This window comes from Nerophis lumbriciformis, linkage group LG04, assembly GCF_033978685.3.
Source record: "Nerophis lumbriciformis linkage group LG04, RoL_Nlum_v2.1, whole genome shotgun sequence".
Classification (NCBI taxonomy): Eukaryota; Metazoa; Chordata; class Actinopteri; order Syngnathiformes; family Syngnathidae; genus Nerophis; species Nerophis lumbriciformis.
Window position 1 is genome coordinate 16,787,054 of NC_084551.2, and position 23,056 is coordinate 16,810,109.

A 23,056-nucleotide genomic window follows, 5' to 3' on the forward strand; every position below is an offset into this window, starting at 1 on the left:
CTAGTGACAGTGTGTGTCGACAGGGTAGCTGCAAATGAGGACAGTTCAGCTTGTTGTTGTTGTTTTGATGTTGTTATTAAAGAGAAAGTTGATCCATCACCCCCTTGTTATGTTTGTTTGATATACAGTATCGTACAGCGTTTTCTATTGTGTTCAAAGTGTACAAACTTTTTCTAAAATATGGACTGTTGTCGAAATTGGAAGTCATTATTCATGTTTACATTGTTTCTTGTGAAGAGATTTGATTCAATACACAAATTTTTCTATTTACGAACTCTGTTCAAGAACCAATTAAGTTCGCAAATTGAAGTTTCACTGTACATACACATGAGAGATTAACACTACTGCTGTAAATATGGTACAACCATGAGTCAATGCATTATTACTGTTCAGTAGGTGAATGAATTGTACAACAGAATAAGTAACTCTGCCTGAGGTAAGTCTGCTTGGGCCATCAGAATTAGTAAAAGCACAGAAGAGATCAGAGAAAAGGAATAAGAAGTAAAAAGATGAGCCTTCTTAAGGTTACAGTGAGGTGAACCAAGAGAAAATCTCACTCGCCACGGCTGCGGAAGAGTAACAAGGAGGACCATTTTTGATCACGACGTAAGCTACTACCTCCTCTGGTAAAATATTGCTTTAAAATATCTGCCTCTAGATCTTTCCTCACGTTTCATGATTCAAAACAATTATGCTTCAATAGGTACCTTTATGGACATCAATGTAAAACTAAGAATGACATGGGATGGAGGCATATGAGTCTGCCAGTCAGAGGATGCTATTCGACTGACAACCACAAGTAATTTCCATTCAAGCTTCTCAAAATACTTATGATGCAGACAAATCCTCCCACTTCACGTATCCTTCGCCCACACAAGATGCAGCCACATTCACATATGACTCTGAGTTACAATATCATCAGCTCTACCTGTCAATGATGTTAAACAGGAATGCTTTGGAATAAACCCGGCCGGGGGTTTGTCTGGGAAATTGTTGGCTAAAATCCAGTCCCGATTAAACTGAGGAATGGATGAACACATGTTTTGATATTTCATGTCCATGACTCACTTAAAGCTGTTTAGGAGCTCTGCAAGATCAACACAGACAACCAGTCATCATTGTAATCACTCGGTAAACAATGCAACTGTCTCAAAAATCGTCAACTCATTTCATGTACCATGAATATGTTTATACTGATACACTAAAAATGCTACTTTGTTTACTCACTAAGACCAATAATTGAGGAAGACAAAGTCTGCAGAATAGTGGATTTGAATAAAATACTTTACATGTTGGTTGTAAGACTGCATCGGCTTGTCTATTCAAATGGAAATATAACATAATAATTTAAAAAAAAAATAATAGTTTGCTGTCTTGTACAAGGTACATTTCCCTTGATCTTAACGGAAGTCACAATGGTGTACAGGGAAGATTTAAGAGGATTTGACGAACGGCAGTGATGCATCTGTTATTTTCTCTGAAGCACCTGTTTTCTGCCAATCTGAGATTGGTAAAAATTGAAAAATATGCATGTGCTTTAAGATTGTGAGCTCTAAATTATGCCTTGACAGAGGTAACGTGACAGGTTTTGAGTCAGAAACTGGGTTATTCTTGGTGTATCGCTGGGAAAATATGAGTGCTTTGACTCGTGGCTGCGGTACAGAGAAAGTTAATGCCAGGAGTAAGCTTATATCTTTTAGTCCAGCCTCCAGCTGTTTGGGTTTGGTCCTGAAAAAGATCTAAAGTCTGAGGCTGATAGTTATAGGACTATCCAGCGCTTCATACTTTGTATACTATTTTGAGGTTCATGGTATATAGAACTGGGGAACTGTTTCTTAATATTGGTTGGGATAAGCTCCAGCTCCCTTCAAGTCTACCCAGGATAAACAATAACGCTAGTGAACGAATAGATGGACAACATTCACAAGACTGTGGGCGAGTTTGTGTCAGATGCACAGCTTGGCGTCTTTTCCTTTTGTTAGCCTAAAGAGCCTCGATCCTCGAGTCAAGTTCCACTGAAGAGTCTGAATAAGTAAGATTTAACTCTCCATTATCACTCATAGGAACAACCATAAGCCACAGGACTTAAGTACATCAATTTGTTAATACAATTTAAGCAAATTTTGACACAATGATTTGACTTGGACACAATAAATCAAAATGAGTTTTGTGTGGTGGATTTTTTTCCATCTAAATCCTGAAGCAAAGGGTGGTGGCTGGCTTTATTCTACCACACAACCAAAACCTGGTGCCAACACTATTCACACCTTGCCTAAAGCCAAATGGTAGTCTAGACACACTGCTGGAAGTACATGGAGCAATATGTCTGGTGTTTAGACTTGCCCCAGGTAGACAGACTCAACAAAGTTGAGTTTGAATGAAATCAAACAGTGCAAATCACCATCTGTAAGGTTTAAGTTTTTTTGTTAAAAGGGTATGAGATAAGGTTTATTTCGGGTTACTGCAAGGAAGACGGGCTGTGCACGCTACTGCCTGCATGATCTTAGAAGAGCAGCCTGAAGCAGACATGGATAAGAGCTAACTTTTGCCTACTGTGTTTCAGCTCGTGTGAGGCTTCTGAACCCCGGGCATTGCTCCAATCAGACCAGATGTAAAAACTATCCAGCTCACAAGGGAATTCCCTTACCCCACCCCCACACCCTGAGTCAGAGTGTAGGATTACCCCATCTCTCTTTCTCTCCTGTGTATCTGTGAATTTCTTTTTTACCTGCCGTAACACTCATTCCATCTTGGCAAAGTAGGGCAAACAAGAACACAAACACTAGAAAGGCAGACTACACCCTGGATTAGTTGCTAGTTAATCACAGGGCATTTACTGTATGAATGGGGCATTGAGCAGAAATCATCACTATGCCAGCTGTATGGAAGTCAGCAATGTAAAGCACAATACGGCGAATGGAAAGGAAATCAAACTAACAATTCAGTTAAAAAAATTAAAACAGACAGGCACAAAATATTGCTCTTCTTCTGTTCACTGCATGTTTCAATTTCTATGGTGGCTCCTTTACGAAATTCACTATGCCAACAGTAAAAACCAACACAAGAACAACAATAATTTACATTCTGAAGTTTAAACTCAATCATTCGGTTTTTCACTAAATAAAGTCAACACACCAGACTCGAAAAGTTGCTACTCTGATATTTTTAAACAAAATATTTAATACAATAACCTGAATATAAACCTTAACAGGGGACTTTTAATTCAAACTCTACTGTATACGGTATTTGAAAATCACCGATAACCAGATCTAAAATTTTTCGCTTCCGTTTTACCAACCCGCAGGAAATCCCTTGTAGACGCCGCTCTGAAAACGCTTCCCACTGCAGAGTGTAAACAAGCCCTCAGGCTAAAAGAAAAAGTGAGCATACAAAGAGAAAACAATAACAACTTTGCGTTTGTGGCGTCAGTTATTCTGTATTTAAGTGGAGCAATGGGGATGTCGCAGTTAAAACGCAGAAGTAATTATTTTTTAAGGCCCCCACACTGGGATCAACTATGCTCTATGCTCAGTGGGTATGAGATCAGTCTCCTGGGGTGGCAGAAAGACAATCAAAACAATGCAGAAGTGAAGAGTCAAGTGTTTATTAATGATTGGCAGTTGGATATGGTTAAACACTAAGGACTGTAAAATTAACAAGTAAAACAACGCATTATGCTTTATAGATTTGACATTTTTATTCCACTTAATTTTGGAGTCAAGGGTAGTGGTTGTCAAGTACAGGGCAGTATTAAAACTTTGATACTTTGCTTTAAAATTGTGAGTTGTTATTATAGGGTGTACGTAGTCGTGTGCTTTTCCAAAGAAAATTCAAACCAAAGTTACAAAATAAATCAGGACTATTCAGTAATTGTAAATCATTGGCTTTCTTTTTATAATTCTACATAGGGGCATAATGATATTAAAACTTCATATCACCGTTACTGGGTCCAAGATTATCAGGGTTATCATTGTTGATTGTTGAACATGCTCAAAAAGTACTTATACACACACTGAAATATTTTAACCAAGTTTTATTTTTAAATCTTAAAATAAATAGACACATTTTATACTTCTTGGCAGAATAAACTATTTATTGTGTTCTGGCATTTTAAGAAAAATATTATTTTTATGGAAGGGTTTATGTATGTTTATCTTCTGTTTTGATTTGTAAAACTGTTTTTATTTGGTGGTCTGCACATCACCTCCCATGTGGACAGCCAGGGTTCGCGTCCCTGTGCTGAATGGGATAAAGGCAGGGGGCCGGATCACCTGGGTTACATTTATTCAAGTTTACATTGGGAAAATACTTACATTTCTAGGCTGGCTAGCGAGCTAGTGCTAACTTGCTTTTCCAGTAAATGAGCAGTGTCACCGGTCTGTGAGTTTATCAAAGAACGGTTTGCGATACATTTTATTTAAAAGGATATTACTAACCGTCGGGAGTTTTACCACGTTTTGTTTGTATAAATGTTCATCGTTACATCCCTAATTCTACAGTACTTCTAAATCACAGAAGTCAAACTCAAGGCCCGGGGGCAAAATCTGACCCGCCACATTATTTTATGTGGCCCGCGAAAGCCTGGAAATAATATGCATTAATAAAATGCTTACTCTTTTCTTACTAAATATATTTGTTCTTTCACTTTTGACATTAAAAATAATGTAATGAATGCAATTGGATATCTTCTAAAATTCAATATTATCAAAATCAAAATATCATATTATCATGTATTCCAAAAATATTTTTAGATAAAATAAAGATAAATACTGTACTTACACATCTGCTTGACTTATTATTTAAAAAAAAAATTATCAATCAAATTGTAGACTGTAAAATTGACAATAGATTATACGGTTAAATTCCGCCGACTGAGTTTTTTACCGTAAAATCAACTTTCAGTTCAGTTCAGTTCAGTTTCACTTTATTTTGAACATGCATTTGATACAATGTAATGCATCACACAATTCCAGTTGTTTCATTACAGCACGTCCGAAAAGGAGTAGGAAGAAGTAGAGCTTTTTACTACCATAGCAATTTTATCCAATTTCCTTGTTCTCTGTAACAGAACAGTGAACAAATAAATATTAAATAAATAATATACCATAGTAAGCAAACAAATATTAAATACATAAATAATATTTGTCTCAATGAAAAATTAAAAAAAAGGAAAACAAGGGTTCAAAGATGTTCATTATAATTCTTGTTTTGTGTACTTTGTGAACACTTGTAGTTTGAACAGTCTCTTAAACTGAATCATATTGGTGCTTTGTTTGATTTCTTTGGTTAATCTGTTCCATAATTTATTTCCACATACTGATATAATAAAGGTTTTAAGTGTTGTACGAGCATACAAATGTTTTAAATTAGATTTTCCTCTAAGGTTCTATTTGTCCTCTTCTGTTGAAAAGAATTGTTGTACATTCTTGGGTAGCAGGTTATAGGTTGCTTTATATATAATTTTAGCTGTTTGCAAATGCACCAAATCGTTGAATTTCAATAATTGTGATTTAATAAATTAAGGGTTTGGTACTGTTTTTTTCCATATACAGTAAGACACTAAAACATTAAAACACAAACAAAAACAACATTAAAACAACAAGATTTTATGGTAAAAAACAAACTGGCAGCTATGTTGCTTGAATTTTACTGATAAAAACAGTGGTATTGTTTAAGCAATCCATTGAAATTATTCCATTTTTTTATATGCAGTAAAAAAAAACACTGCTTTTACTGTAAAATTCTGTTGACTGAGCTGCCAGGTTTTAAAGTAAAATTTAAAAAACATTTCTGCAGCTTATGTAAAAAAATATATTGTTTATGCATTATATACTGTATATACACATGTATATTTCACTATGTAAAAGCACTTTGAGTCACCAGAGAAAAGTGCTATATAAATAATATAACTCATTCACTTATATTCATATATTACTCATTGTTAAAAGAGGCCCTCTGAAGTGAAGTGAATTATATTTATATAGCGCTTTTCTCTAGTGACTCAAAGCGCTTTACATAGTGAAACCCAATAGCTAAGTTACATTTAAACCAGTGTGGGTGACACTGGGAGCAGGTGGGTAAAGTGTCTTGCCCAAGGACACAACGGCAGTGACTAAGATAGCGGAAGCGGGGATCGAACCTGGAACCCTCAAGTTGCTGGCACGGCCGCTCTACCAACCGAACTATACCGCCCCAGCAAGAGTTATGGTTAGGTAGAGCAAGTTATGGTTGCTGAGAGCAACCATAACTGCGAAGTGGCCCTCAATGAAGTGAAGTTTGACACCCCTGTTCTAAATCAACAATCACAACCACTTTAAAATTGTGGACCTTCATTAAACGGTGATATTCTTTACTGCAAAAAGACAGTAATGAGATATAAGTAATAAGTGGATTTATCATTTTTGCACATGGATACAGTAAATCAGAAGACAGAGAAGAATGACTGTATGTGAAAATGTGTTTGAAATGGGTTTTTTGACTTGAAGACCCCGGATGTGGTGGGTCATAAAAGTTCACGTAAACGCAGACTAAGTACTAGACAGCCAACCTCTCTTGTGGACACCACAAATATGGAAAACAAACTAGTGCTATCTGGACGGCAAGCTCGGGGGCGTGGGTCCCTGCAGCACAGAGCTCCAAACTGGTTAATGTCTTTACCGGGTATTGAGCAGAGGGCTATGTAAAAAAAAAAAAAAAAAAAAAAAAAAAAAAAATAAAAAATGAGGATAACGTAGACGGTTGTTTGTGAAAAGAGAGACTGAAAGGAAAACGGTCGAGCAAGAGAGGAAGAGGTTTTGGTTGAAGGAAGAAAAATACATCCTACAGGAGGTCATACTACTCATATGGCATGGGAGGTGCAGGGGTTAGACAAAGGTGGCGCGCATGTACAAGAGTTTGGCACGGGGGAATCCCCTCCATGACTAAGTAAAGACAGAAGAAGGAAGACCCCTATATGAGCCAGGTCATCCACTTCCTCTTCCCCATCTCTGTCTCACCCTTAACCCCGGCGGTGCTTAACATTCGTAAGCATTTTAAACAGGACACTGTGAGGCAAGGGTTGTGGCTATGAAGTCGAGTGCATGTGATTTCCATGCCTTCATTTTGATCACTAATCCCTTGATCTTATTTCACAATGACAACAATGATACAACAATGTATACTACAATTTGTCTATGGCAAATTAATTTGTCCACAATAGTCATTGACAATCACCTCAGGAAAATAATAAATGGTGGCAGCGTCTGGCAACAACCCCAAGGATGAATACATGGAAAGTATGGGAACGTTTCACTCTTAACACGTCAGAGACACGAAAAACTTGCTCAATTTACAAAACGGATCTTACTTTTCACAGCAGTACGCAATTTTTAGCCGAGGCATGTTGGACATTTGGAGGATGCGATCTGCGTCTTTCCTTAGTTATCTTGTTTGCTTGCTAGCTAACAACAGAGAAACAAAGTTGTGTAAAACACAACTTTAACTCTCCTTTTAGTCAAAGCCCGCCAGCTAAACTTTGTCTATATCAATTCAAGAACTTAATTATTCATTAGGGACTTCAGGCGTGATGTCATAAACTAATACGTATTCATCAATAATACAATAATATATATATATATATATATATATATATATATATATATATAGTCTTTATGATAGCTACAAAGGTCAAGAGTTAATCAATAATCCATAATATACCTGTCTACACAATTCATCACAAAATTATCTCTTGTTTTTGTGAATTTAGATACATTCGGGGGCGGTACCTCTGGATTGGCAGACCGGGGTGGTGGTTCCTCTCTTTAAGAAGGGGAATCGGAGGGTGTGTTCTAACTATCGTGGGATCACACTCCTCAGCCTTCCCGGTAAGGTCTATTCAGGTGTACTGGAGAGGAGGCTACGCCGGATAGTCGAACCTTGGGTTCAGGAGGAACAGTGTGGTTTTCGTCCTGGTCGTGGAACTGTGGACCAGCTCTATACTCTCGGCAAGGTCCTTGAGGGTGCATGGGAGTTTGCCCAACCAGTCTACATGTGCTCTGTGGACTTGGAGAAGGCATTCGACCGTGTCCCTCGGGAAATCCTGTAAGGAGTGCTCGAGAGTATGGGGTATCGGACTGTCTGATTGTGGCGGTCCGCTCCCTGTATGATCAGTGTCAGAGCTTGGTCCGCATTGCCGGCAGTAAGTCGGACACGTTTCCAGTGAGGGTTGGACTCCGCCAAGGCTGCCCTTTGTCACCGATTCTGTTCATAACTTTTATGGACAGAATTTGTAGGCGCAGTCAAGGCGTTGAGGGGATCCGGTTTGGTGGCTGCAGGATTAGGTCTCTGCTTTTTGCAGATGATGTGGTCCTGATGGCTTCATCTGGCCAGGATCTTCACCTTTCGTTGGATCGGTTCGCAGCTGAGTGTGAAGCGACTGGGATGAGAATCAGCACCTCCAAGTCCGAGTCCATGGTTCTCGCCCGGAAAAGGGTGGAGTGCCATCTCCGGGTTGCGGAGGAGACCCTGCCCCAAGTGGAGGAGTTCAAGTACCTCAGAGTCTTGTTCACGAGTGAGGGAAGAGTGGATCGTGAGATCGACAAGCGGATCGGTGCGGCGTCTTCAGTAATGCGGACGCTGTATCGATCCGTTGTGGTGAAGAAGGAGCTGAGCCGGAAGGCAAAGCTCTCAATTTACCGGTCGATCTACGTTCCCATCCTCACCTATGGTCATGAGCTTTGGGTTATGACCAAAAGGACAAGATCACGGGAAAAAGCGGCCAAAATTAGTTTCCTCCGCCAGGTGGCGGGGCTCTCCCTTAGAGATAGGGTGAGAAGCTTTGTCATCCGGGAGGAGCTCAAAGTAAAGCCGCTGCTCCTCCACATCGAGAGGAGCCAGATGAGGTGGTTCGGGCATCTGGTCAGGATGCCACCCGATCGCCTCCCTAGGGAGGTGTTTAGGGCACGTCCGACCGGTAGGAGGCCACGGGGAAGACCCAGGACAAGTTGGGAAGACTATGTGTACCGGCTGGCCTGGGAACGCCTCGGTATCCCCCGGGAAGAGCTGGACGAAGTGGCTGGGGAGAGGGAAGTCTGGGCTTCCCTACTTAGGCTGCTGCCCCCGCGACCCGACCTCGGATAAGCGGAAGAAGATGGATGGATGGATAGATACATTTGGTGTTGTCTATTGTTTTTGCTACTATTTTGCTTACATACAAATTTGATACCTTTGCTTTTAATTAGCACTTTGCCTGCCCTTGTTTTTTAATGAACACATGTTTAATAGAGTAATTAGTTTTGTAACAGCCTAATGAGCAGCCCTGGTTGGAGCCCTATTTCACTGTGCTTTTTCCATATGAATATTTGAGTCAAAATACTTTTGTACTTTTCAAAGGCGGTATAGTATCGAATATGGTTCATTAGTATCGCGGTACTATACTAATACCGGTACAACCCTAGTGCCAATACAGAAAAGCTGCTAATGGTGTGTTTGACGGAAAAACAGCTTGAAGGAGAGTGGACCTCTTTCCAAAGTAAATGCTATTACATTACTTCAAAAAACTACTTTAGTTGTTTGTAGTACATTCTATTGTATTTGTGTTTGTGGTTCACATGTTACATGTTAAAATTGCATTGTTTTTGAGGGCCCACAACAAATTGATGACATTTCAATGGGGAAAGTTCATTTGAGTATTTTGAGTTACGAGTTCCAATATTGAATCAATTATTATTTTTCATAATTTACACAAACCCTGTGTTATTCTGTAGTTACTTGTGTGTCCAATGCCTGTTCCCTTGCATATTTGATCAGAAGTGTTTTTTTTTTTTAGCATTTTTTTCCTCCCACACAAAGGGAAACTGTTTCTGGTCAAAATGAATGAATGTGTGAGTCAGCAGGTAAAAACAAGTGAAGGAGGTTACAGTAAATGTCAAAGCTCATAGTGTAAGACAGAGAGAGAGACGTTGCACATGGCCTGCTTGTGATTCATTCCTTAACTTGTGGCGATGATCATTGAGCAGGCAATGGAAACTCGAACAAATGTAAATATCCTTTGGTTAAAAATATAGTGGCCTAATGCACACCACATGTGGCTCGCTGGCAAGCTGTATTTTGACGGGGCCGAAGAGAATGAGGAAGTGCGGCAGAGGGCCAGGAGGTGATGGGACGTACTGGAGGAGGTGCGTTAAAGATGTAATTGTGACTGAAACTCACCCTGCGCCTTCTCCACAAACACCACCTTCGAGTCAGGTTGGAAATTGAGACCACTCAGGACAATCATTTTTCCTCCAGTAGCAAGGTAGCTGTCCATGCTCTGCTTCTCTACCAAGGGAAGCTCCTGTGCTGAGCGCTGGGCTATGGGGGGGAGGGGGAAACAAGCATATGAGTTATCAGAATATACAGTAGGAAGGAATTCATATGGTCCCTTTCTTGGGTGGATCTCTCGTTTTGCAATGCAGTCTGCTGAAAATGATGGAAAGCGGCACTCTACGTAGCAACTGGCGCTGTGGTCAATGTTGGAATTGCAATAAACACATTTTAAGATATTCAACACTCTACGGCCATCTGGCGGCTGAAGTAGATAGTGCACACCCACAATGTGTCACGTTTCATGTGTCAGGGAAACCATAACGAATGGGGCCTTATGAATCCCCTTCCTACTGTATACCAGCATCCCTGTCTAACTGTAACTGACTTTCTTATATGCCCATAAAATACCTTAGATACTGTAGAACATGAATTACACAAAAAAATAAATGCATCAACTCAAGTCCTCATTATGTTAAAGTAAACTGATAGATGTCTGACATCATGTACATGTCCACTATATTGGCAAATTGTTTTGATGATGCAAATTTTCGGGATGATCCAATTTTTGGGGCCTCGGATCCACACCGATTTGAGGTCTCGAGCTGTTATTTTGACTCTAGATCAGGGGTCGGGAACCTTTTTGGTTGAGAGAGCCATGAAAGCCAATTATTTTAACATGTATTTCCGTAAGAGCCGTATAAAAAATGTTAACACTGAATACAACTAAATGCGTGCATTTTTAAGTTAGACCAACATTTTTAGAGTATAATAAGTTTCTTATTATTTTTAATCACAGTGTTATTGTGAAGCTAACCAATAATAAATGAAATACTTCTTACCATTAATGCGAATTCTGGTGCTGCATGGTTTTGCTGATGGCTTTGTAGTCTGGTTGATACGTGGTTATTTTTAACACTGTGATTACCAGCGGAATTATTCATTACTTATCGTGTTAAGTAGAGACGTCCGATAATATCCGATGTCCGATAAAAAAAATCCTGTAATAAGACTTTTATTCTGCACTGACAGATCCACTGAGTGTACAATTTTGAAATATGAATTACAATTTTTTTTTTTATAATGTGCTGCGCTATGTTTTGTGGCACCAGGCTATTTTTCTTAGTTGAATACGGGACACAGTGCCTGTTTTGATAGTAAAGTTTGCCAACCCCAAGCGTAGATAATGCCCTATGTAAGATTGGGTGTGTCAGAGACTTAAGATTGTGATACTTACAACATTCAATGGGGTTGGAGGAGGCTTGTAAGGAAACAGTCCTGCCGTTGGGCTGGTTGATGTGCACCCGGAACACCAACCTCACGCGAGTGTTTTTACGTCCGATGTCTGTTTCCCCTTTGCGAAGCTCAATGTCCGAGTTGCGCAGCTTAAGGATGCCTGCACAATCAATTCTGGGGCAAACAAAAAAAGCAAAGCACGGTGTTATTCAGCGAAATGTTTCAAGAAAGACAGAATTTAGAAAAACATGTGGAATATTTATATATTTTTTTTAGATGCTTGTTTTTTTTTACTATTGTACAGTGCCTTTTGCACGACATTTTCTACTATTACAGTATGAAGCTGAAACTATGAATTAAAAAAACAAAAAACAAAAAAAACAACAGTTAGGTCACCACTACAAGTTAACTGGAGCACGACTGTAGTTAATACAAGCTGTCATTAATGGCACACGTCACAGTGTCAAAGGTCACGCTAGGCAGCTCCCATTTGAGTCTTTCCAACTCCGACCATCATCTCCTGTGGGCCTTATTCATAGTAAATATCAGACAAGGTTATTTTTACAACTTGTAGCCTTTTTTATTATTATTATCATTCCAAGCCTACAGGATAATAAAAGAGCTGATCAAATCCTATATAATGTAGAATAATACACAGAAAGCTGGAGCACAAAAGAGTTATTATATCTAGTCAAAAGCAGAGTGGAACGCACTTTAAATATCCATTTAGCGTTAAACTATTTTTATGTGATAGCTCTACAGATGGTGGAGGCGCTTCCATCTCAGATGAATTTTAAAATGCTGCATTTGTGTCAAGTAAGTCAACATGAATCTATAAATGTGTGTCAAATCACATGCTTGAATACGATACATGTCCTAGAACTTCATCATAATAATGGACCAAAAGACCACCAAATGCTGAAATGCTTGAATCTATTACTCTGCACGCCAATATTTGGCAGACGTTTCTATTATGGCTCCTGTGTGGAAATTAATTTAAGAATGCAATATTTTTCTCTTTGAGTCCCTGTGCACTTGTAGACTGTCAGAGAAGAAGCTAAGATTGTGTATTTATTTCACCTTCGAAATCATATACAGTTGCGATCAAAAGTTGACATACACTTGTAAAGAACATAATGTCATGGCTGTCTTGAGTTTCCAATGACTTCTACAACTCTTATTTTTTTGTGATAGAGTGATTGGAGCACATACTTGCTGGTCACAAATAACATTCATTAAGGTTTGGTTCTTTTATGAATTTATTATGGGTCTACTGAAAATGTGACCAAATCTGCTGGGTCAAAAGTATACATACAGCAATGTTATTATTTGGCTACATGTCCCTTGGCAAGTTTCACTGCAATAAGGCGCTTTTGGTAGCCATCCACAAGCTTCTGGCAAGCTTCTGCTTACATTTTTGACCACTCCTCTTGACAAAATTGTGCAGTTCAGCTAAATTTGTTGGTTTTCTGACATGGACTTGTTTCTTCAGCATTGTCCACACGTTTAAGTCAGAACTTTGGGAAGGCCATTCTAAAACCTTAATTCTAGCCTGATTTAGCCATTCCTTTACCACTTTTGACACGTGTTTGGGGTCATTGTCCTGTTGGATCACCCAACTGCGCCCAAGACCCAACCTCCAGGCTGATGATTTTAGGTTGTCCTGAAGAATTTGGAGGTAATTCTCCTTTTTTCATTGTTCCATTTAAAGCACCAGTTCCATTGGCAGCAAAACAGGCCCAGAGCATAATACTACCACCACCATGCTTGACGGTAGGCCTGGTGTTCCGGGGATTGAAGGCCTCACCTTTTCTCCTCCAAACATATTGCTGGGTATTGTGGCCAAAAGCTACATTTTTGTTTCATCTGACATCACATGGACAAAGATAAGACCTTCTGGAGGAAAGTTCTGTGGTCAGATGAAACAAAAATTTAGCTGTTTTGCCACAATACCCAGCAATATGTTTGGAGGAGAAAATGTGAGGCTTTTAATCCCAGGAACCCCGTTCCTACCGTCAAGCATGGTGGTGGTAGTATTATGCTCTGGGCCTGTTTTGCTGCCACTGGAACTGGTGCTTTAAATGGGACAATGAAAAAGGAGGATTACCTCCAAATTCTTCAGGACAACCTAAAATCATCAGCCTGGAGGTTGGGTCTTTGGCGCAGTTGGGTGTTCCAACAGGACAATGACCCCAAACACGTGTCAAAAGTGGTAAAGGGATGGCTAAATCAGGCTAGAATTAAGGTTTTAGAATGGCCTTCCCAAAGTCCTGACAATGCTGAAGAAACAAGTCCATGTCAGAAAACCAACAAATTTAGCTGAACTTCACCAAATTTGTCAAGATTAGTGGTCAAAAATTTAAGCAGAATCTTGCCAGAAGCTTGTGGATGGCTACCAAAAGCGCCTTATTGCATTGAGCTTGCCAAGGGACATGTAACCAAATATTAACATTGCTGTGTGTATACTTTTGACCCAGCACATTTGGTCACATTTTCAGTAGACCCATAATAACTTCATAAAAGAACCAAACTTCATTAATGTTTTTTGTGACCAACAAGTATGTACTCCTATCACTCTATGACAAAAACATAAGAGTTGTAGAAATTATTGGAAACTCAAGACAGACATGACATTATGTTCTTTACAAGTGTATGTAAACTTTTGATCGCGACTGTACCTGCTGGGTGAAAACTATATCAACTTTAGGAGCTTTATAGGAGCTGTCGTTAGGATTTCTGCTGTAGTAAGAGAAAACCTGTGATTTATATGTTTATCTCAATATAGGGACTACCACGCAAAAAAAAAAAAGTGTAAATAAAAGTATAAAATAGTGGACCTCTAAAATAACTCACATGGCTCGCATGTTGTTTTCAGGCAGCAGAGGGATCTCCAGGATTTTGGTGTTGGATTGCATGACTTCATGGCTCGCGGTGGAGACCGTCTTGCCAGTGATGCGATGGACCTGGTAGAAGGCATGTGGTCGCAGGAGGCGGTCGTCTGCGGTGCCTATGAACAGCTGGAGGGTGAGCGGTTCGCTTTCCATGTAGCCATAAAGCTGGCAGAAGAACAAAAGAAACAAGGTGAGAGGCAACGTCAGGCTTGAAGACCTCCTTCGAAGGCAAGCCCTCATTTAGAAAATACACATTTGGCTACTGATAGTTTAAGGGGCTTTTGTTGGTAGCGCAACATGGCAGAAGGCCGCAATTCTATGTTTATTTTTGGTAGCGTTGGAGCCAATTTTAGCAGTGTTTTATTTTCTTTTTGGGGGCTTGGATTCACACGAAATCTATGCGAAATGTCTTTTCTTCTTGTTTTATCTGGATATGATTTCTAAGGAGGCTGCTGGAACTGATTAGAGACAGACTTTTCCTCACTGCTTTGTAAACTGGCAGGAGATAGTAGCTTATTTCAAAATGACACCTACTATAATAAACAAGTAGCAAGTGTCAGCGCTCAGAGTTCAACAAGTATGCAAACTAGAAAATGAATGACCTTATACGACAATGTAGCCCCCACGACAGGGGTGTCAAACGTACGACCCGAGAGCCGGATCAGGCCTGCGAACAGGTTTTAACCGGCCCGCGGGATGAGTTTGCTAAGTATAAAAATTAACCTGAAATTTTTGAATGAAAGAAACTGCTGTTCTAAATGTGGCCACTAGATGCCGCAATATCAATTATTTGTATCTTTGTAGATGATGCTACATATGTACAGAATAAACCACAAGATTTTAGTGCATCAGTCGAGGAAAATGATCAAAGTACATAAATAACATACTGTAATTTGATTTTGATATCATTTTTTAACCTTGATAGATTGAAAATCAACAACAATAATTTAATTTTCACATAATTTATTCAGAAAATATAAATAACAACAAATAAAGAGAGAATACTATTAACCGCAACATGTAAGTGTAAAAAAAAACTACAACAATATTATGATTTGTACAATTTGTGAATGTGCTTGTTCTATTTTTAAACAAAGAAAACAATCTGAAGTTGTCTTTTTTTTTAAGTTATCGCGCCGTAATTTTACCAGAGTAGATTTTTCTCCGTGTGGCCCCCGATCTAAAATGAGTTTGACACCCCTGCCCCACGACATCGTCTTCATTTTGTCCCGCATTTCGGTGCCCGAGTGGCATACTTGCCAACCCTCCCGGATTTTCCAGGAGACTCCCGAAATTCAGCGCCTCTCCCGAAAACCTCCCGGAAGAAATTTTCTCCCGAAAATATCCCGGAATTCAGCCGGAGCTGGAGGCCACGCCCCCTCCAGCTCCATGCGGATCTGAGTCCAGTGTGCGCACACAAGGAGACGAAGCAGAAGAACGAGACCGTAGTCGAAGAGCGCAGGGGAGACACTTCTCCAGGGCCGATGTATGCTCGGGGCAACACCCTTCACCTTACCCAGCAGTGGGTCTCCACAGCGGACGACTTTAGGGTGAATGATGAGTCCAGCTATTAGTTGCAAATCTTACTTTATTGATTGCTTGCACACAGCCAATCCAACACAAAACCAACTAGTCCCTCCCCGCACTCACGCTACCCCGCTCCCTCTCTTCTCTCGCCCACACACTCACTGACGTCACTCACCTCACATGCTGTCACCTATTAAAGGGCCACACACACACATACGCTACTCTCATAACACACAGTACAGTTAGTAGAACAACTGTGTTTTCATTACTGTGTATTTGATAGGTGCCATTGCCCCGGAATTGTATTGCATTGTACTTTCAAGTACAACAATGAGTAGATGAGTGTTATGTGTGTGAATATGTGTAAATAAATGAACACTGAAATTCAAGTTTTTCTTTTATTTATATATATAATAAAATAAATAAATATACGTATAGTTAGAATTCACTGAAAGTCAAGTATTTCATACATATATATATGTATATATATATATATATATATATATATATATATATGTATGAAATACTCGAGTTGGTGAATTCTAGCTGTAAATATACTCCTCCCCTCTTAACCACGCCCCCCGCTCCAACCACGCCCCGCCCCCCACCTCCCGAAATCGGAGGTCTCAAGGTTGGCAAGTATGCCGAGTGGACAAAGCACAATTATGCTGGATTTCCACTTGATGCGGAACAGCAGCCAAACGTCGTCGCCACGGCTGCAGACTCTTGCCGTTTTTATTCGAGTCAATGTGGCCATTTTAACTGCTAAATACTGTTCAATATAGCTAAAATCGGCTTGTGTTGGACAGGAAGTCATACAGAAAATACAATTCCATCCATCCATCCATTTGCTACCGCTTATTCCCTTTTGGGGTCACGGGGGGCGCTGGAGCCTATCTCAGCTGCATTCGGGCGGAAGGCGGGGTACACCCTGGACAAGTCGCCACCTCATCGCAGGGCCAACACAGATAGACAGACAACATTCACACTCACATTCACACACTAGGGCCAATTTAGTGGTGCCATACAACTTATCCCCAGGTGCATGTCTTTGGAAATTATCCGGTTTATTTTCAAAACAAAATTTTCCATTTTCAAGGCGGATTGTGTGTTACACTTTTAATTGTCCTAAGGGATCTGAAGTCCACTTGTCAAAGGTTTTCATACGTAATTTCACCTTGTTGACAGAAATGGTTGAAGACATGCTGATTCCGGAGGTCCAAAATCAACAAATTATACACAGCTTTTTGGGGATATGGAGGCCTCTGTCAAATACAAGCTGATATAGAAGCCGGGAGCAGGGGAGTAGTGTGTGTATGAAACAGAATAAACTGTTTGTGGTCCGCTTTACTATAACTTTCCTTGTCACATGATTACGCGCGGATTCGCAAGATTTCGTAGAACAGAAGGGCGGTGGGGATTGCCGGACTGCGGACAGTGGCGCCGTTCCGTGGCAGTACCTTTCAGCTGACATCTCGCATCCAATGGAAATCCAGGGTTAGAATGTTGTTCACTTACCAAGGGAAAAATGATTTGAATGAAATAATATTAATATGCCCTTAATGGGCCAAGGAGCCACAATTTGTACTCAAAAATACTTCAAAATAGGCAACACAATCTCACTGTATGAAAATACAAACAGTCGTGTCTTATACAGATATCTATTATTTCTAATAGTCTTCAAATATCGTGTTTTTTGACATGTCTGTGTAATCATGTTTTGTTTTAGTCATGTTTTGTTTAGTTATTGGACTCTTTAGTTTCTGGCTTGTCTTGTTTCCATGATTACCCATTAGTTTCACCTGTTCCACGTTTGGACTCATTGTGCACTCTTGTTTGTCACCATAGCAACCCATTAGTTTTCACCTGTCACGTCACGCACCTGTTTCACGTTTTGAGTCACGCACCTGTTTTCGTTAATCATGTCTGTAGTATTTAAGTTCATTGTTTTCAGTTTGTCTTTCTGGTGACATCCCCACATTTTTTTCATGTCCATCGTTCACGCTGCTCCTTTTTGTCCATGCCAAGTAAGTTTTGTTTATTATTGCCACAGTTAGTGTTTTTTGTTGTTCATAGTTTTTGCCTTGTGCAAGTATTTGTTTTCATAGCCAAGTTGTTTCCCCGCCATTGTGCGCGCTTTTCGTTTGTACTTTTTTTTTGTCCTTTATTAGTGTAAAAAATTAATTATGTACTCTCATTGCCGTCTCGCCCGAGCCAACTTTCCGTTGCCTTCTAGAAAAACTAAACCCCAGGACCAAGTCTTGACATTTTTTTAAGCATATTCTATATATTTTTGGCCTAAATTAAGTCCATTAGGTCTTGTTTATGTCTTATCTGTATTACAGTGCAGTATTTGTCTTATTTTCTAATATTATGTGGTGGCAATCGATATAAATATTCACTAAGATAACAACATGGCGGCTAGTCTTGGTGATAACCTCAACAATCAAGCTGAGCAACTTTTGGCAGAATACCTCAATGATGCACTTCATCTTCAACCCCTGCCACATCAATAACACATCTCCACACCGGTGGGCCTTTGACGTGAGTGATATCATAAGACAAGACGCGAGACGTGCCAGTACTGGTGTGCAACTTAATGCTGACAAGACTGCTATTAGCAATCAGCAGCTGTCCGAGCAATGCTAAGTGGCGAGCTCTGTTGATGCCCTTCATCTTAGACATCATCAGCTCGTCACGACACTGGCGAGTCTATGGTGTGACCTATGTGGAATAACAACGCGGGACACGGAATGCTAACAACACGCCTAACGATCGTAGCTGCAACTGTCAAGTTGACCATTTTTTGGCAGATCAACTTACGCCCGTGGTTTCATCACATGGAAGCCCAGCTCTATCTAAGAGGAATTAACCAGAATGTGACAAAGTATTTCCACGTTGTGGCCGTGTTATAATGGCCAGGCGGCGCCATAGTAATGACGGATGGAGGATCCTCTGGGAAACCAGCTTATGTACAGTAGAGAACACACAAGACTACCATATTGAGTGAAACGAGGGTAAAGGTGACTATGTGGGTGTTCATGTTTAGAGATTTGCAATCGTGTAAAAAATATATTTATTAGGTATTGACAGTTTTTACAGTTGGAAGGTGATTCATATGGCCCCATTCATTGCAGTTTACCTGACACATGAAACGTGACAGACTGGTGGGTTCACTATCCACTTTAGCCGCCAGATGGCAGTAGAGTGTTGAATATCTTAAAATGTGTTTTGTAGCAAATCCAACTTTGACCACAGCGTCAGTTGCTATGTACAGTGGCACTTTTCATCATTTTCAGTAAACTACATAGCAAAATTAATACCCATCCTCTTCCTCTCACTTTAGATCCACCCCGGAATGGGGCCAAATGAATTCCATCCCTACTGTATGTGCTCTAATTGTACAAATATTATATTTATTAAAAATATTCCTACTTATCGGACATTCCTTTACCACGTTCAGGCCTGGGACCAATAGGCCGCAGTAAACGAGGGACGACTGTATATGTGTTAATTGACTCAGGCCATTCATCCATTTTCTGTCCCCTGTGACCAAAATGTCACGTTTCTCTCAATCAAAACACATGTGCTGTTATGAATACACAAAGTGTGAACATATTGCAAATAAAACTAGCCAGTTGTCTGCACACATAGAGTGTGTGTATTTCAGTGGAATACAATAATAGCTGGTTTAGTTTACTGAACATTGACAGCAAAATTTAAAGCATGTCGGGGATGGTTCGATCCCCAGCTTCTACCAACCTAGTCACGTCCGTTGTGTCCTTGAGCAAGACACTTCACCCTTGCTCCTGATGGGTCGTGGTTTGCGCCTTGCATGGCAGCACCCGCCATCAGTGTGTGAATGTGTGTGTGAATGGGTGAATGTGGAAATAGTGTCAAATCGCTTTGAGTACCTTGAAGGTAGAAACACGCTATACAAGTATAACCCATTTACCATTTACAGTAAAATACAAACTACTGATAAATGAAATCAGGGATTCAAATGGGTTGTGTTGTTTTCAAATAAAAAAGCCTGGGTAGAAAATGTGTAAGATCTAAGTCTTAGGCTTAATAGGCATAGTATCGTAAAGGGGAAAACCACATGCATGCAAACCCGAGCCAGCCTCCTTCCCTTTGGGCAGTTATGAACATACATGATTAGAAAAGCTCAGTGTCCCGCTGTGATGAAAGAGACTGCTGTATCAGTAGTACTACTTCCTCTAGCAGGCATCCTCTTGCTCAACTCATACAAACAACACTTTTTTACATTGAGAAAAGAAAAAAAGTGCTGTTGACATTTTGGTCAATGGCAGATATACACCGTCACTAATTCCAATTTCAGCCTTTGATCACTTTCTGATTGTGTCTAATCTACAAAAAAATAAATCAGTTAGCCAAGTGTATACCGTATTTTTCGGAGTATAAGTCGCACCGGAGTATAAGTCGCACCTGCCGAAAATGCATAATAAAGAAGGAAAAAAACATAAGTCGCACATAAGTCGCATTTTTGGGGGAAATTTATTTGATAAAACCCAACACCAAGAATAGACATTTGAAAGGCAATTTAAAATAAATAAAGAATAGTGAACAACAGGCTGAATAAGTGTACGTTATATGAGGCGTAAATAACCAACTGAGAACGTGCCTGGTATGTTAACGTAACATATTATGGTAAGAGTCATTCAAATAACTATAACATATAGAACATGCTATACGTTTACCAATCAATCTGTCACTCCTAATCGCTAAATCCCATGAAATCTTATTGAGTATAAGTCGCAACTATGAAAAAAACTGCGACTTATAGTTCGAAAAATACGGTAATTGCACACAATCCCAACATCTATGCTGGGCTGCACATTCTGGAAGACAACTGATACTTTGTGAGAGGTTTCTGATCTGAATTTGTGCTGGAACCAAGCCCCTGTGCAGACCTCCCAGAATATGCTTGCTTTTTACAGTGCTGTGTTTATATGGTCATGTGAGTAGATGGTGGGGTGCTATAAACAATATTTGTTGACTTAAGATTTCCGAGGAGCCCATTTGCATACATCAAAGAGGTGTTGGATCCATTCAGTTGGCTACTTGACTGTGAGGCGTCTACTGTGAATGATCACACACTCAAAAACCAAGGCTCAGCAAGCCATGGCCATCTGACAAAATCACACTAATTGGTCAATTACTCCAGCAAACACCAGCACATCATCTCAGAGCAATTTTCTTTGAGCTCAGGCCGAGTAAAAACAGCGGTACTGTCGAGAGGAATAAAAGAGTTTGGTTGTTTGGCTAACAGTCTGAGTCACCTAACAAAATAAATACCACATGTAACCTATGGCATGATCAGATTAATGGGTTTTTAATTAGTTTTGAAAGGGCAGTCATGGATCAGGTTTGGAGGATGAGGAAAGTGGGCAGCAGACAAAATACGTGCAAGATGTCACATGAAATCTGTGAAAATGACTGCTTCATTTGCCGCCGATTAACAAATGTGAATGCATCCTACAATATATTTTGCTGGGTTAGAGATTTCCATGTTGGTGGTGGTCTAAGTTTACTCATAGCTATCTATAGCCTGATTTATTCACATTACACTATGTGCTAATATAAAGTAATTGACATTCAAATTGGCAACTCATTCTAACTTAAAACTACTAAATATCAGTATTAATCATTTAGGGCTATTAAATTTGGACTTGGATCTGTAAAAGGAAATAACCCATGTATTTTTTGTATCATAAATTGATCATGTTAAATACAGATAGAGTTGTGCGATATAAACTGTATACGATATAAATGTGGCCGACAATAGAGCTTTTAATATTGTTGCCATATCGTAATAACGCATGTTGATGATGACTAGCTGTGTCCCGCAAACCCTCACCAGCAAGCTAGTGGCTAATGTCTCTCCACAGTGCAAAGTTGCTTGTAAATTACAAATCCTCGCCTCCATGGCGCAAATAAACAATGTTTCTTACAAGTACCATTATCACTGGTGGACGAGAGGACAAGGAATAGCTGAACATGCTATAATGCACACCATAAATGTATACAAAAACATAGCAAACCGCTAAGCAAGAGCTCTTGACTGTAAACGGTGGGGGACATCGATACACATATCGACAGTAATGATACCTAGTATAGTACCAGTGTATCGTTGATATTGCCACAGTTAGAGCGATATTCTTTATTATCACAACATCCTTTTTTTGTTGTTTTTGTTAATCGTTTACAAATGTAGAGGATAATAATCAATAGTTTTGCACTATTGACTTCATTATGCATTTGTGCATGTAACAAAAGGGAACAAGAAAATAATTTGAATATTTAATTGAATAATTGTTATCATATCATTAAATAATTTAAAAACATTTAAGTATCAGTATTGGTATGGTTAATACTGCCCCTGTACCTACTTATACCCAACGTTGTCGTATCACCCACAACTAATAAAATAGCCAAACCACAAAATATTAAGTGCTTCATACATTTGAGATGGTTCGATTATTTGTCATGCCAAATAATTTGATTGATTGATTGAGACTTTTATTAGTAGGTTGCACGGTGAAGTACATATTCCGTACAATTGACCACTCAATGGTAACACCCGAATAAGTTTTTCAACTTGTTTAAGTCGGGGTCCACTTAAATTGATTCATGATACAGATATATACTATCATATATACTATCATCATAATACAGTCATCACACAAGATAATCATCAGGGTTTATACATTTAATTATTTACATTATTTACAATTCGGGGTGTGGAGGGGGGCTTGGGGGGGGGGGGGGGGGTTAGGTTTGGTTGTTATCATCAGTCATCAACAATTGAGAACAGAGAAATGGATATTGAAACAGTGTAGGTCTGACTTGGTAGGATATGTACAGCAAGTAGTGGACATAGAGAGAGAGAGAGAGAGAGAGAGAGAGAGAGAGAGAGAGAGAGAGAGATCAGAAGGCATAAGAAAAGTATCTACATTTGATTGTTTACATTTGATTATTAACAATCCGGGGAGGGTGTTAGTTTAGGGTTGAAGTTGCCTGGAGGTGTACTTTTATTGCGGTTTTGAAGGAGGATAGAGATGCCCTTTCTTTTATACTTGTTGGAAGCGCATTCCACA

General features: G+C 39.7%; 1 protein-coding gene across 1 annotated transcript in view; it reads right to left on the reverse strand.

The window, feature by feature from the left end:
* Positions 1–23,056, reverse strand: part of LOC133592254 (nuclear factor of activated T-cells, cytoplasmic 1-like) — a 104,211-nt gene that overhangs the window by 60,847 nt on the left and 20,308 nt on the right. Inside the window, exons 4-6 of the mRNA XM_061944830.1 lie at positions 14,371–14,573; positions 11,519–11,691; positions 10,189–10,329 (exon numbers count right to left, since the gene is read on the reverse strand). Of these exons, the coding sequence (XP_061800814.1) occupies positions 10,189–10,329; positions 11,519–11,691; positions 14,371–14,573 (517 nt within the window). The remainder of the gene's footprint in view (positions 1–10,188; positions 10,330–11,518; positions 11,692–14,370; positions 14,574–23,056) is intronic.